This window comes from Oncorhynchus keta, unplaced genomic scaffold (genome assembly GCF_023373465.1).
Source record: "Oncorhynchus keta strain PuntledgeMale-10-30-2019 unplaced genomic scaffold, Oket_V2 Un_contig_12248_pilon_pilon, whole genome shotgun sequence".
Classification (NCBI taxonomy): domain Eukaryota; kingdom Metazoa; phylum Chordata; class Actinopteri; order Salmoniformes; family Salmonidae; genus Oncorhynchus; species Oncorhynchus keta.
Genome location: NW_026277808.1, coordinates 42,501 through 57,060, shown reverse-complemented (window position 1 = coordinate 57,060; position 14,560 = coordinate 42,501). Strand labels below are relative to the sequence as shown.

Genomic DNA, 14,560 nt, shown 5'->3' with positions numbered 1-14,560 from the left:
AACTAGTGTTGTATTGGTGGGATTAACTAGTGTTGTATTGGTGGGATTAACTAGTGTTGTATTGGTGGGATTAACTAGTGTTGTATTGGTGGGATTAACTAGTGTTGTATTGGTGGGATTAACTAGTGTTTCATTGTGTTGTATTGGTGGGATTAACTAGTGTTGTATTGGTGGGATTAACTAGTGTTGTATTGGTGGGATTAACTAGTGTTGTATTGGTGGGATTAACTAGTGTTGTATTGGTGGGATTAACTAGTGTTGTATTGGTGGGATTAACTAGTGTTGTATTGGTGGGATTAACTAGTTTTGTATTGGTGGGATTAACTAGTGTTGTATTGGTGGGATTAACTAGTGTTTCATTGTGTTGTATTGGTGGGATTAACTAGTGTTTCACTGTGTTGTATTGGTGGGATTAACTAGTGTTGTATTGGTAGGATTAACTAGGGTTGTATTGGTGGGATTAACTAGTGTTGTATTGGTGGGATTAACTAGTGTTTCACTGTGTGGTATTGGTGGGATTAACTAGTGTTGTATTGGTGGGATTAACTAGTGTTGTATTGGTGGGATTAACTAGTGTTGTATTGGTGGGATTAACTAGTGTTGTATTGGTGGGATTAACTAGTGTTGTATTGGTGGGATTAACTAGTGTTTCACTGTGTTGTATTGGTGGGATTAACTAGTGTTGTATTGGTGGGATTAACTAGTGTTGTATTAGTGGGATTAACTAGTGTTGTATTGGTGGGATTAACTAGTGTTGTATTGGTGGGATTAACTAGTGTTGTATTGGTGGGATTAACTAGTGTTTCACTGTGTTTTATTGGTGGGATTAACTAGTGTTGTATTGGTGGGATTAACTAGTGTTGTATTGGTGGGATTAACTAGTGTTGTATTGGTGGGATTAACTAGTGTTGTATTAGTGGGATTAACTAGTGTTGTATTGGTGGGATTAACTAGTGTTGTATTGGTGGGATTAACTAGTGTTGTATTGGTGGGATTAACTAGTGTTGTATTGGTGGGATTAACTAGTGTTTCACTGTGTTTTATTGGTGGGATTAACTAGTGTTTCACTGTGTTTTATTGGTGGGATTAACTAGTGTTGTATTGGTGGGATTAACTAGTGTTGTATTGGTGGGATTAACTAGTGTTGTATTGGTGGGATTAACTAGTGTTGTATTGGTGGGATTAACTAGTGTTGTATTGGTGGGATTAACTAGTGTTGTATTGGTGGGATTAACTAGTGTTGTATTGGTGGGATTAACTAGTGTTGTATTGGTGGGATTAACTAGTGTTTCACTGTGTTGTATTGGTGGGATTAACTAGGGTTGTATTGGTGGGATTAACTAGTGTTTCACTGTGTTGTATTTGGTGGGATTAACTAGTGTTGTATCTGGTGGGATTAACTAGAGTTTCACTGTGTTGTATTGGTGGGATTAACTAGGGTTGTATTGGTGGGATTAACTAGTGTTGTATTGGTGGGATTAACTAGTGTTTAACTGTGCTGTATTGATGGGATTAACTAGTGTTTAACTGTGTTGCATTGGTGGGATTAACTAGTGTTGTATTGGTGGGATTAACTAGTGTTGTATTGGTGGGATTAACTAGTGTTGTATTGGTGGGATTAACTAGTGTTGTATTGGTGGGATTAACTAGTGTTGTATTGGTGGGATTAACTAGTGTTGTATTGGTGGGATTAACTAGTGTTGTATTGGTGGGATTAACTAGTGTTGTATTGGTGGGATTAACTAGTGTTGTATTGGTGGGATTAACTAGTGTTTCACTGTGTTGTATTGATGGGATGAACTAGTGTTTCACTGTGTTTTATTGGTGGGATTAACTAGTGTTGTATTGGTGGGATTAACTAGTGTTGTATTGGTGGGATTAACTAGTGTTTCACTGTGTTGTATTGATGGGATGAACTAGTGTTGTATTGATGGGATGAACTAGTGTTGTATTGGTGGGATTAACTAGTGTTTCACTGTGTTGTATTGATGGGATTAACTAGTGTTGTATTGGTGGGATTAACTAGTGTTTCACTGTGTTGTATTGATGGGATGAACTAGTGTTGTATTGGTGGGATTAACTAGTGTTTCACTGTGTTGTATTGATGGGATTAACTAGTGTTGTATTGGTGGGATTAACTAGTGTTTCACTGTGTTGTATTGGTGGGATTAACTAGTGTTGCATTGGTGGGATTAACTAGTGTTGTATTGGTGGGATTAACTAGTGTTTCACTGTGTTGTATTGATGGGATGAACTAGTGTTTCACTGTGTTTTATTGGTGGGATTAACTAGTGTTGTATTGGTGGGATTAACTAGTGTTTCACTGTGTTGTATTGGTGGGATTAACTAGTGTTGTATTGGTGGGATTAACTAGTGTTTCACTGCGTTGTATTGGTGGGATTAACTAGTGTTGTATTGGTGGGATTAACTAGTGTTTCACTGTGTTGTATTGGTGGGATTAACTAGTGTTTCACTGTGTTGTATTGGTGGGATTAACTAGTGTTGTATTGGTGGGATTAACTAGTGTTTAACTGTGTTGTATTGGTGGGATTAACTAGTGTTTAACTGTGTTGTATTGGTGGGATTAACTAGTGTTGTATTGGTGGGATTAACTAGTGTTGTATTGGTGGGATTAACTAGTGTTTAACTGTGTTGTATTGATGGGATTAACTAGTGTTTAACTGTGTTGTATTGGTGGGATTAACTAGTGTTGTATTGGTGGATTAACTAGTGTTGTATTAGTGGGATTAACTAGTGTTGTATTGGTGGGATTAACTAGTGTTTCACTGTGCTGTATTGATGGGATTAACTAGTGTTGTATTAGTGGGATTAACTAGTGTTGTATTAGTGGGATTAACTAGTGTTTCACTGTGTTGCATTGGTGGGATTAACGAGTGTTGTATTGGTGGGATTAACTAGTGTTGTATTGGTGGGATTAAATAGTGTGGGATTAACTAGTGTTGTATTGGTAGGATTAACTAGTGTTGTATTGGTAGGATTAACTAGTGTTGTATTGGTGGGATTAACTAGTGTTGTATCTGGTGGGATTAACTAGTGTTGTATTGGTGGGATTAACTAGTGTTGTATTGGTGGGATTAACTAGTGTTTCACTGTGTTGTATTGGTGGGATTAACTAGTGTTGTATTGGTAGGATTAACTAGTGTTGTATTGGTGGGATTAACTAGTGTTGTATCTGGTGGGATTAACTAGTGTTTCACTGTGTTGTATTGGTGGGATTAACTAGTGTTGTATTGGTAGGATTAACTAGTGTTGTATTGGTAGGATTAACTAGTGTTTCACTGTGTTGTATTTGGTGGGATTAACTAGTGTTGTATCTGGTGGGATTAACTAGAGTTTCACTGTGTTGTATTGGTGGGATTAACTAGTGTTGTATTGGTAGGATTAACTAGTGTTGTATTGGTGGGATTAACTAGTGTTGTATCTGGTGGGATTAACTAGTGTTTCACTGTGTTGTATTGGTGGGATTAACTAGTGTTTAACTGTGCTGTATTGATGGGATTAACTAGTGTTTAACTGTGTTGCATTGGTGGGATTAACTAGTGTTGTATTGGTGGGATTAACTAGTGTTGTATTAGTGGGATTAACTAGTGTTGTATTGGTGGGATTAACTAGTGTTTCACTGTGCTGTATTGATGGGATTAACTAGTGTTGTATTAGTGGGATTAACTAGTGTTGTATTAGTGGGATTAACTAGTGTTTCACTGTGTTGCATTGGTGGGATTAACGAGTGTTGTATTGGTGGGATTAACTAGTGTTGTATTGGTGGGATTAAATAGTGTTGGATTAACTAGTGTTGTATTGGTAGGATTAACTAGTGTTGTATTGGTGGGATTAACTAGTGTTGTATCTGGTGGGATTAACTAGTGTTGTATTGGTGGGATTAACTAGTGTTGTATTGGTGGGATTAACTAGTGTTTCACTGTGTTGTATTGGTGGGATTAACTAGTGTTGTATTGGTAGGATTAACTAGTGTTGTATTGGTGGGATTAACTAGTGTTGTATCTGGTGGGATTAACTAGTGTTTCACTGTGTTGTATTGGTGGGATTAACTAGTGTTTAACTGTGTTGTATTGGTAGGATTAACTAGTGTTGTATTGGTGGGATTAACTAGTGTTGTATTGATGGGATTAACTAGTGTTTAACTGTGTTGTATTGGTGGGATTAACTAGTGTTGTATTGGTGGGATTAACTAGTGTTGTATTGGTGGGATTAACTAGTGTTGTATCTGGTGGGATTAACTAGTGTTGTATTGGTGGGATTAAATAGTGTTTAACTGTGTTGTATTGGTGGGATTAACTAGTGTTTAACTGTGTTGTATTGGTGGGATTAACTAGTGTTGTATTTGTGGGATTAACTAGTGTTGTATTGGTATGATTAACTAGTGTTTCACTGTGTTTTATTGGTGGGATTAACTAGTGTTTTATTGGTGGGATTAACTAGTGTTGTATTGGTGGGATTAACTAGTGTTGTATTGGTGGGATTAACTAGTGTTGTATTGGTGGGATTAACTAGTGTTGTATTGGTGGGATTAACTAGTGTTGTATTGGTGGGATTAACTAGTGTTTCATTGTGTTGTATTGGTGGGATTAACTAGTGTTGTATTGGTGGGATTAACTAGTGTTGTATTGGTGGGATTAACTAGTGTTGTATTGGTGGGATTAACTAGTGTTGTATTTGTGGGATTAACTAGTGTTGTATTGGTGGGATTAACTAGTGTTGTATTGGTGGGATTAACTAGTTTTGTATTGGTGGGATTAACTAGTGTTTCACTGTGTTTTATTGGTGGGATTAACTAGTGTTTCACTGTGTTGTATTGGTGGGATTAACTAGGGTTGTATCTGGTGGGATTAACTAGTGTTGTATTGGTGGGATTAAATAGGGTTGTATCTGGTGGGATTAACTAGTGTTGTATTGGTGGGATTAAATAGTGTTGTATTGGTGGGATTAACTAGTGTTGTATTGGTGGGATTAACTAGTGTTGTATCTGGTGGGATTAACTAGTGTTGTATTGGTGGGATTAACTAGTGTTGTATTGGTGGGATTAACTAGTGTTGTATTGGTGGGATTAACTAGTGTTGTATTGGTGGGATTAACTAGTGTTGTATCTGGTGGGATTAACTAGTGTTGTATTGGTGGGATTAACTAGTGTTGTATTGGTAGGATTAACTAGTGTTGTATTGGTGGGATTAACTAGTGTTGTATTGGTGGGATTAACTAGTGTTGTATTGGTAGGATTAACTAGTGTTGTATTGGTAGGATTAACTAGTGTTGTATTGGTGGGATTAACTAGTGTTGTATCTGGTGGGATTAACTAGTGTTTCACTGTGTTGTATTGGTGGGATTAACTAGTGTTGTATTGGTAGGATTAACTAGTGTTGTATTGGTAGGATTAACTAGTGTTGTATTGGTGGGATTAACTAGTGTTGTATTGGTGGGATTAACTAGTGTTGTATCTGGTGGGATTAACTAGTGTTGTATTGGTGGGATTAAATAGTGTTTAACTGTGTTGTATTGGTGGGATTAACTAGTGTTTAACTGTGTTGTATTGGTGGGATTAACTAGTGTTGTATTGGTGGGATTAACTAGTGTTGTATTGATGGGATTAACTAGTGTTTCACTGTGTTGTATTGGTGGGATTAACTAGTGTTGTATTGGTATGATTAACTAGTGTTTCACTGTGTTTTATTGGTGGGATTAACTAGTGTTTTATTGATGGGATTAACTAGTGTTGTATTGGTGGGATTAACTAGTGTTGTATTGGTGGGATTAACTAGTGTTGTATTGGTGGGATTAACTAGTGTTGTATTGGTGGGATTAACTAGTGTTGTATTGGTGGGATTAACTAGTGTTTCATTGTGTTGTATTGGTGGGATTAACTAGTGTTGTATTGGTGGGATTAACTAGTGTTGTATTGGTGGGATTAACTAGTGTTGTATTGGTGGGATTAACTAGTGTTGTATTGGTGGGATTAACTAGTGTTGTATTGGTGGGATTAACTAGTGTTGTATTGGTGGGATTAACTAGTGTTGTATTGGTGGGATTAACTAGTTTTGTATTGGTGGGATTAACTAGTGTTGTATTGGTGGGATTAACTAGTGTTTCATTGTGTTGTATTGGTGGGATTAACTAGTGTTTCACTGTGTTGTATTGGTGGGATTAACTAGTGTTGTATTGGTAGGATTAACTAGGGTTGTATTGGTGGGATTAACTAGTGTTGTATTGGTGGGATTAACTAGTGTTTCACTGTGTGGTATTGGTGGGATTAACTAGTGTTGTATTGGTGGGATTAACTAGTGTTGTATTGGTGGGATTAACTAGTGTTGTATTGGTGGGATTAACTAGTGTTGTATTGGTGGGATTAACTAGTGTTGTATTGGTGGGATTAACTAGTGTTTCACTGTGTTGTATTGGTGGGATTAACTAGTGTTGTATTGGTGGGATTAACTAGTGTTGTATTAGTGGGATTAACTAGTGTTGTATTGGTGGGATTAACTAGTGTTGTATTGGTGGGATTAACTAGTGTTGTATTGGTGGGATTAACTAGTGTTTCACTGTGTTTTATTGGTGGGATTAACTAGTGTTGTATTGGTGGGATTAACTAGTGTTGTATTGGTGGGATTAACTAGTGTTGTATTGGTGGGATTAACTAGTGTTGTATTAGTGGGATTAACTAGTGTTGTATTGGTGGGATTAACTAGTGTTGTATTGGTGGGATTAACTAGTGTTGTATTGGTGGGATTAACTAGTGTTGTATTGGTGGGATTAACTAGTGTTTCACTGTGTTTTATTGGTGGGATTAACTAGTGTTTCACTGTGTTTTATTGGTGGGATTAACTAGTGTTGTATTGGTGGGATTAACTAGTGTTGTATTGGTGGGATTAACTAGTGTTTCACTGTGTTGTATTGGTGGGATTAACTAGTGTTGTATTGGTGGGATTAACTAGTGTTGTATTGGTGGGATTAACTAGTGTTGTATTGGTGGGATTAACTAGTGTTGTATTCGTGGGATTAACTAGTGTTGTATTGGTGGGATTAACTAGTGTTGTATTGGTGGGATTAACTAGTTTTGTATTGGTGGGATTAACTAGTGTTTCACTGTGTTTTATTGGTGGGATTAACTAGTGTTTCACTGTGTTGTATTTGGTGGGATTAACTAGTGTTGTATCTGGTGGGATTAACTAGAGTTTCACTGTGTTGTATTGGTGGGATTAACTAGGGTTGTATTGGTGGGATTAACTAGTGTTGTATCTGGTGGGATTAACTAGTGTTGTATTGGTGGGATTAACTAGTGTTGTATTGGTAGGATTAACTAGTGTTGTATTGGTGGGATTAACTAGTGTTGTATTGGTGGGATTAACTAGTGTTGTATTGGTAGGATTAACTAGTGTTGTATTGGTAGGATTAACTAGTGTTGTATTGGTGGGATTAACTAGTGTTGTATCTGGTGGGATTAACTAGTGTTGTATTGGTGGGATTAACTAGTGTTGTATTGGTGGGATTAACTAGTGTTTCACTGTGTTGTATTGGTGGGATTAACTAGTGTTGTATTGGTAGGATTAACTAGTGTTGTATTGGTGGGATTAACTAGTGTTGTATCTGGTGGGATTAACTAGTGTTTCACTGTGTTGTATTGGTGGGATTAACTAGTGTTGTATTGGTAGGATTAACTTGTGTTGTATTGGTAGGATTAACTAGTGTTGTATTGGTGGGATTAACTAGTGTTGTATTGGTGGGATTAACTAGTGTTGTATCTGGTGGGATTAACTAGTGTTGTATTGGTGGGATTAAATAGTGTTTAACTGTGTTGTATTGGTGGGATTAACTAGTGTTTAACTGTGTTGTATTGGTGGGATTAACTAGTGTTGTATTGGTGGGATTAACTAGTGTTGTATTGATGGGATTAACTAGTGTTTCACTGTGTTGTATTGGTGGGATTAACTAGTGTTGTATTGGTATGATTAACTAGTGTTTCACTGTGTTGTATTGGTGGGATTAACTAGTGTTGTATTGGTGGGATTAACTAGTGTTGTATTGGTGGGATTAACTAGTGTTTTATTGGTGGGATTAACTAGTGTTGTATTGGTGGGATTAACTAGTGTTGTATTGGTGGGATTAACTAGTGTTGTATTGGTGGGATTAACTAGTGTTTCATTGTGTTGTATTGGTGGGATTAACTAGTGTTGTATTGGTGGGATTAACTAGTGTTGTATTGGTGGGATTAACTAGTGTTGTATTGGTGGGATTAACTAGTGTTGTATTGGTGGGATTAACTAGTGTTGTATTGGTGGGATTAACTAGTTTTGTATTGGTGGGATTAACTAGTGTTGTATTGGTGGGATTAACTAGTGTTTCATTGTGTTGTATTGGTGGGATTAACTAGTGTTTCACTGTGTTGTATTGGTGGGATTAACTAGTGTTGTATTGGTAGGATTAACTAGGGTTGTATTGGTGGGATTAACTAGTGTTGTATTGGTGGGATTAACTAGTGTTTCACTGTGTGGTATTGGTGGGATTAACTAGTGTTGTATTGGTGGGATTAACTAGTGTTGTATTGGTGGGATTAACTAGTGTTGTATTGGTGGGATTAACTAGTGTTGTATTGGTGTGATTAACTAGTGTTGTATTGGTGGGATTAACTAGTGTTGTATTGGTGGGATTAACTAGTGTTGTATTGGTGGGATTAACTAGTGTTTCACTGTGTTGTATTGGTGGGATTAACTAGTGTTGTATTGGTGGGATTAACTAGTGTTGTATTAGTGGGATTAACTAGTGTTGTATTGGTGGGATTAACTAGTGTTGTATTGGTGGGATTAACTAGTGTTGTATTGGTGGGATTAACTAGTGTTGTATTGGTGGGATTAACTAGTGTTTCACTGTGTTTTATTGGTGGGATTAACTAGTGTTGTATTGGTGGGATTAACTAGTGTTGTATTGGTGGGATTAACTAGTGTTGTATTGGTGGGATTAACTAGTGTTGTATTAGTGGGATTAACTAGTGTTGTATTGGTGGGATTAACTAGTGTTGTATTGGTGGGATTAACTAGTGTTGTATTGGTGGGATTAACTAGTGTTGTATTGGTGGGATTAACTAGTGTTTCACTGTGTTTTATTGGTGGGATTAACTAGTGTTTCACTGTGTTTTATTGGTGGGATTAACTAGTGTTGTATTGGTGGGATTAACTAGTGTTGTATTGGTGGGATTAACTAGTGTTTCACTGTGTTTTATTGGTGGGATTAACTAGTGTTTCACTGTGTTGTATTGGTGGGATTAACTAGTGTTTCACTGTGTTTTATTGGTGGGATTAACTAGTGTTGTATTGGTGGGATTAACTAGTGTTGTATTGGTGGGATTAACTAGTGTTGTATTGGTGGGATTAACTAGTGTTGTATTAGTGGGATTAACTAGTGTTGTATTGGTGGGATTAACTAGTGTTGTATTGGTGGGATTAACTAGTGTTGTATTGGTGGGATTAACTAGTGTTGTATTGGTGGGATTAACTAGTGTTTCACTGTGTTTTATTGGTGGGATTAACTAGTGTTGTATTGGTGGGATTAACTAGTGTTTCACTGTGTTGTATTGGTAGGATTAACTAGTGTTGTATTGGTGGGATTAACTAGTTATTCACTGTGTTGTATTGGTGGGATTAACTAGTGTTGTATTGGTAGGATTAACTAGTGTTTCACTGTGTTGTATTGGTGGGATTAACTAGTGTTGTATTGGTGGGATTAACTAGTGTTTCACTGTGTTGTATTGGTAGGATTAACTAGTGTTGTATTGGTGGGATTAACTAGTTATTCACTGTGTTTTATTGGTGGGATTAACTAGTGTTTCACTGTGTTGTATTGGTGGGATTAACTAGTGTTCTATTGGTGGGATTAACTAGTGTTGTATTGGTGGGATTAACTAGTGTTGTATTAGTGGGATTAACTAGTGTTGTATTGGTGGGATTAACTAGTGTTGTATTGGTAGGATTAACAAGTTATTCACTGTGTTGTATTGGTGGGATTAACTAGTGTTGTATTGGTGGGATTAACTAGTGTTGTATTGGTGGGATTAACTAGTGTTGTATTGGTGGGATTAACTAGTGTTGTATTGGTGGGATTAACTAGTGTTGTATTGGTGGGATTAACTAGTTATTCACTGTGTTGTATTGGTGGGATTAACTAGTGTTGTATTGGTGGGATTAACTAGTGTTGTATTGGTGGGATTAACAAGTTATTCACTGTGTTGTATTGGTGGGATTAACTAGTGTTGTATTGGTGGGATTAACTAGTGTTGTATTGGTGGGATTAACTAGTGTTGTATTGGTGGGATTAACTAGTGTTGTATTGGTGGGATTAACTAGTGTTGTATTGGTGGGATTAACTAGTGTTGTATTGGTGGGATTAACTAGTGTTGTATTGGTGGGATTAACTAGTGTTGTATTGGTGGGATTAACTAGTGTTGTATTGGTGGGATTAACTAGTGTTGTATCTGGTGGGATTAACTAGTGTTGTATGAATGTCGTCGTCATGACGTTGTGTTTCAGAGGAAGCGTGTGGAGGATTCTCCGCCCCGCGTCACCAGCATTCCAAACCTCAGCGCCTATGAGAGGAGCGTCCTCCTCCCCCACGACACCCCCTCCCCCTGCCTCCCCCAACATCCCTCCCCCTCCTCAACTCTGCCCTACGCCTCCTCCTCTCTCCCCCGTTCCTCCCCATCCCTCCCCCGTACTCCCAGGTCTCCCAGTTTGGATCCCAGCGGTCGCGGCCCTCTCTCTCGGACCCCCACTCCTCTCCCCCCTGCTCCCACCACCCCACTCCCCCTCTGTCCATCCTCCCTCCCCGAGCCTCGACACGGGATTCGACACGTCACCTCACCCTCGCAGGAGCTCCGCCCACACCTGAACAGCCAGTCAACCAGGTAACAGATACTGTATCTATGGAAACAGCACAGCCAATAGCGCTGTCTGTGTTCCTTCACAATGTCCTTCTCTGTCTGTCTAAGAGTATCATCCCATAGTTGTCTGTCTCCTTCTGTATTTCTGTCTGTCTCTGTCTGTCTGTCTGTCTGTCTGTCTATCTGTCTGTCCCCTGCAGTCTAAAATGTGCTTCCTGTGTTCCCAGGAGCCCATATTTGGAGCAGAGGGGAGTGGCCAGGGGCAGAGGGGCGGGACCCTCAGAAGCAGGATTGGTACACGAAGTACTTCTCCTTCTGAACACACACACCTCACCACACACCCTGTTCACACACCACCACACACACACAGGTGACCTCTACACACCTGTACAACACACTCAGCTTTAAACAAACACCTGACCTGTTCAATGCAGATGTATTGTATTATAATTATAATGTGGAATAAAATTTTATTTATATCCTGTTCAATGGTTTGTATTGTATCATAATACTGGAATGTGGAATAAAGGGGGCTATTTTCAGATACTGGATCTACTGGAGGGGGCTCTGCTGTCTGGAGGGGGCTTTGTTCAGAGGGGGGGGGCTGTTGTTCAGATACTGGAGGGGGGGCTGTTGTTCAGATACTGGAGGGGGGCTGTTTCCTGAACCAGGTGACTGTTGTTCAGACAAAGATCTCCGCCACGGCACAACCCAAGGGGGGGGGCGCCAACCAAGACAGAAAGATCACATCAGTGACTCAACCCACTAAAGTGACGCACCCCTCCTAGGGATGGTATGAAAGAGCACCAGTAAGCCAGTGACTCAGCCCCTGTAAAAGGGGTTAGAGGCAGAGAATCCCAGTGGAAAGAGGGGAACCGGCCAGGCAGAGACAGCAAGGGCGGTTCGTTGCTCCAGAGCCTTTCCGTTCACCTTCCCACTCCTGGGCCAGACTACACTCAATCATATGACCCACTGAAGAGATGAGTCTTCAGTAAAGAATTAAAGGTTGAGACCGAGTCTGCGTCTCTCACATGGGTAGGCAGATCATTCCATAAAAATGGAGCTCGATAGAAGAAAGCCCTGCCTCCAGCTGTTTGCGGAGAAATTCTAGGGACAATTATATACTCCTCTGAAAACTGGTTATCTCTGTATACCCGTCGCAAGACCCACTGGTTGATGCTTATTTATAAAACTTATTAAAACTTATTTATAAATGACACTCTGTGTCATCATGTGTTGCTACCACTCTGTGTCGTCATGTGTTGCTACCACTCTGTGTCATCATGTGTTGCTACCACTCTGTGTCGTCATGTGTTGCTACCACTCTGTGTCGTCATGTGTTGCTACCACTCTGTGTCGTCATGTGTTGCTACCACTCTGTGTCGTCATGTGTTGCTACCACTCTGTGTCATCATGTGTCATGTGTGCTACCACTCTGTGTCGTCATGTGTTGCTACCACTCTGTGTCATCATGTGTTGCTACCACTCTGTCTGTGTTGCTACCACTCTGTGTCGTCATGTGTTGCTACCACTCTGTGTCGTCATGTGTTGCTACCACTCTGTGTCGTCATGTGTTGCTACCACTCTGTGTGTCGTCATGTGTTGCTACCACTCTGTGTCGTCATGTGTTGCTACCACTCTGTGTCGTCATGTGTTGCTACCACTCTGTCATGTGTTGCTACCACTCTGTGTCGTCATGTGTTGCTACCACTCTGTGTCGTCATGTCATCCACTGTGTTGCTGTGTCACCTACCACTCTGTGTCATCATGTGTTGCTACCACTGTGTCATCATGTGTTGCTACCACTCTGTGTCATCATGTGTTGCTACCACTCTGTGTTGTCATGTGTTGCTACCACTCTGTGTCATCATGTGTTGCTACCACTGTGTTGTCATGTGTTGCTACCACTCTGTGTCGTCATGTGTTGCTACCACTCTGTGTCGTCATGTGTTGCTACCACTCTGTGTCATCATGTGTTGCTACCACTCTGTGTCGTCATGTGTTGCTACCACTCTGTGTCGTCATGTGTTGCTACCACTCTCTCCTCCCATAGGAGGTCTTTTGCCTTTTGGTAGGCCGTCATTGTAAATAATGATTTGTTTTTAACCGACTTGCCTGATTAAATAAAGGTTAAATAAAAACCATCCTCTCGAGGAATGCTGCTTTTTAGTAGTAGACTTCCTGTTTGATGGAGCAGCAATGAGGGCTCTTCGATACGGTACTGTCTCTCCAAGCTGGTCGGAAGACTTCCTGTTTGGTGGAGCAGCAGTGAGGGCTCTTCGATACGGTACTGTCTCTCCAAGCTGGTCGGAAGACTTCCTGTTTGGTGGAGCAGCAGTGAGGGCTCTTCGATACGGTACTGTCTCTCCAAGCTGGTCGGAAGACTTCCTGTTTGGTGGAGCAGCAGTAAGGGCTCTTCGATACGGTACTGTCTCTCCAAGCTAGTCAGAAGACTTCCTGTTTGATGGAGCAGCAGTGAGGGCTCTTCGATACGGTACTGTCTCTCCAAGCTGGTCGGAAGACTTCCTGTTTGGTGGAGCAGCAGTAAGGGCTCTTCGATACGGTACTGTCTCTCCAAGCTGGTCGGAAGACTTCCTGTTTGGTGGAGCAGCAGTAAGGGCTCTTCGATACGGTACTGTCTCTCCAAGCTGGTCGGAAGACTTCCTGTTTGGTGGAGCAGCAGTGAGGGCTCGATACGGTACTGTCTCTCCAAGCTAGTCAGAAGACTTCCTGTTTGGTGGAGCAGCAGTGAGGGCTCTTCGATACGGTACTGTCTCTCCAAGCTGGTCGGAAGACTTCCTGTTTGGTGGAGCAGCAGTGAGGGCTCTTCGATACGGTACTGTCTCTCCAAGCTAGTCAGAAGACTTCCTGTTTGGTGGAGCAGCAGTGAGGGCTCTTCGATACGGTACTCTCTCCAAGCTAGTCAGAAGACTTCCAGTTTGGTGGAGCAGCAGTAAGGGCTCTTCGATACGGTACTGTCTCTCCAAGCTGGTAGGAAGACTTCCTGTTTGGTGGAGCAGCAGTGAGGGCTCTTCGATACGGTACTCTCTCCAAGCTAGTCAGAAGACTTCCAGTTTGGTGGAGCAGCAGTGAGGGCTCTTCGATACGGTACTGTCTCTCCAAGCTAGTCAGAAGACTTCCTGTTTGGTGTGGCGCCATTTCCGTTCCACTTTTCTGGAAGCTTCAGGGCTCGGGTATTTTCTCGTTGTCAGGGAGCTAGTTTATCGTGACGTATGTTTTGTTTTTAGCGGTGAGATCATTAAAGCGTTCAGATCCGCAGTTCGGTGGGTAACAGATTTCTGTACCCCGACGTCCTTGACGAGGCGGAGGGAGTCTGGAAGGGCATCTAGGAATCTTTGCGTTGTCTCGTGATAGAACAAAAAAAATCTGACACGAAAACACAGTTTTTGGTCATCGTTTCTTAATTCAACGTTTAATAACAAAACCCCTTTTTAATTTTAGAATACAAAGCCATTACAGTCTTCTGGGTTTATAAATATTGTTCACAAGAAGAGTTCACCTCCAAAAAAGGTTACGACTGGATTCTACACAATACTGTAGCCTACCGCTATAGGGCTAACCACTTAGCATCCCGCTAACCACTTAGCATCCCGCTAACCACTTAGCATCCTGGCTAACCACTTAGCATCCTGCTAACCA

At 40.5% G+C, this 14,560-nt stretch overlaps 2 protein-coding genes across 5 annotated transcripts in view; one reads left to right on the top strand and one right to left on the bottom strand.

The window, feature by feature from the left end:
- The window catches only part of LOC127917825 (trichohyalin-like), a 94,964-nt gene extending 80,714 nt beyond the window's left edge, over window positions 1-14,250 (top strand). Inside the window, 3 exon segments of the mRNA XM_052500883.1 lie at window positions 10,551-10,924; window positions 11,128-11,194; window positions 14,173-14,250. Of these exon segments, the coding sequence (XP_052356843.1) occupies window positions 10,551-10,924; window positions 11,128-11,194; window positions 14,173-14,250 (519 nt within the window).
- Window positions 14,251-14,304: 54 nt separating this feature from the next.
- Window positions 14,305-14,560, bottom strand: part of LOC127917829 (serine/threonine-protein kinase haspin-like) — a 5,153-nt gene continuing 4,897 nt past the window's right edge. For all 4 annotated transcript variants that reach the window (XM_052500887.1, XM_052500889.1, XM_052500888.1 and 1 more), the window contains one exon: window positions 14,305-14,560. This exon is cut by the window's right edge and continues 464 nt beyond it. The gene's annotated coding sequence lies outside the window, so the exon portion shown is untranslated.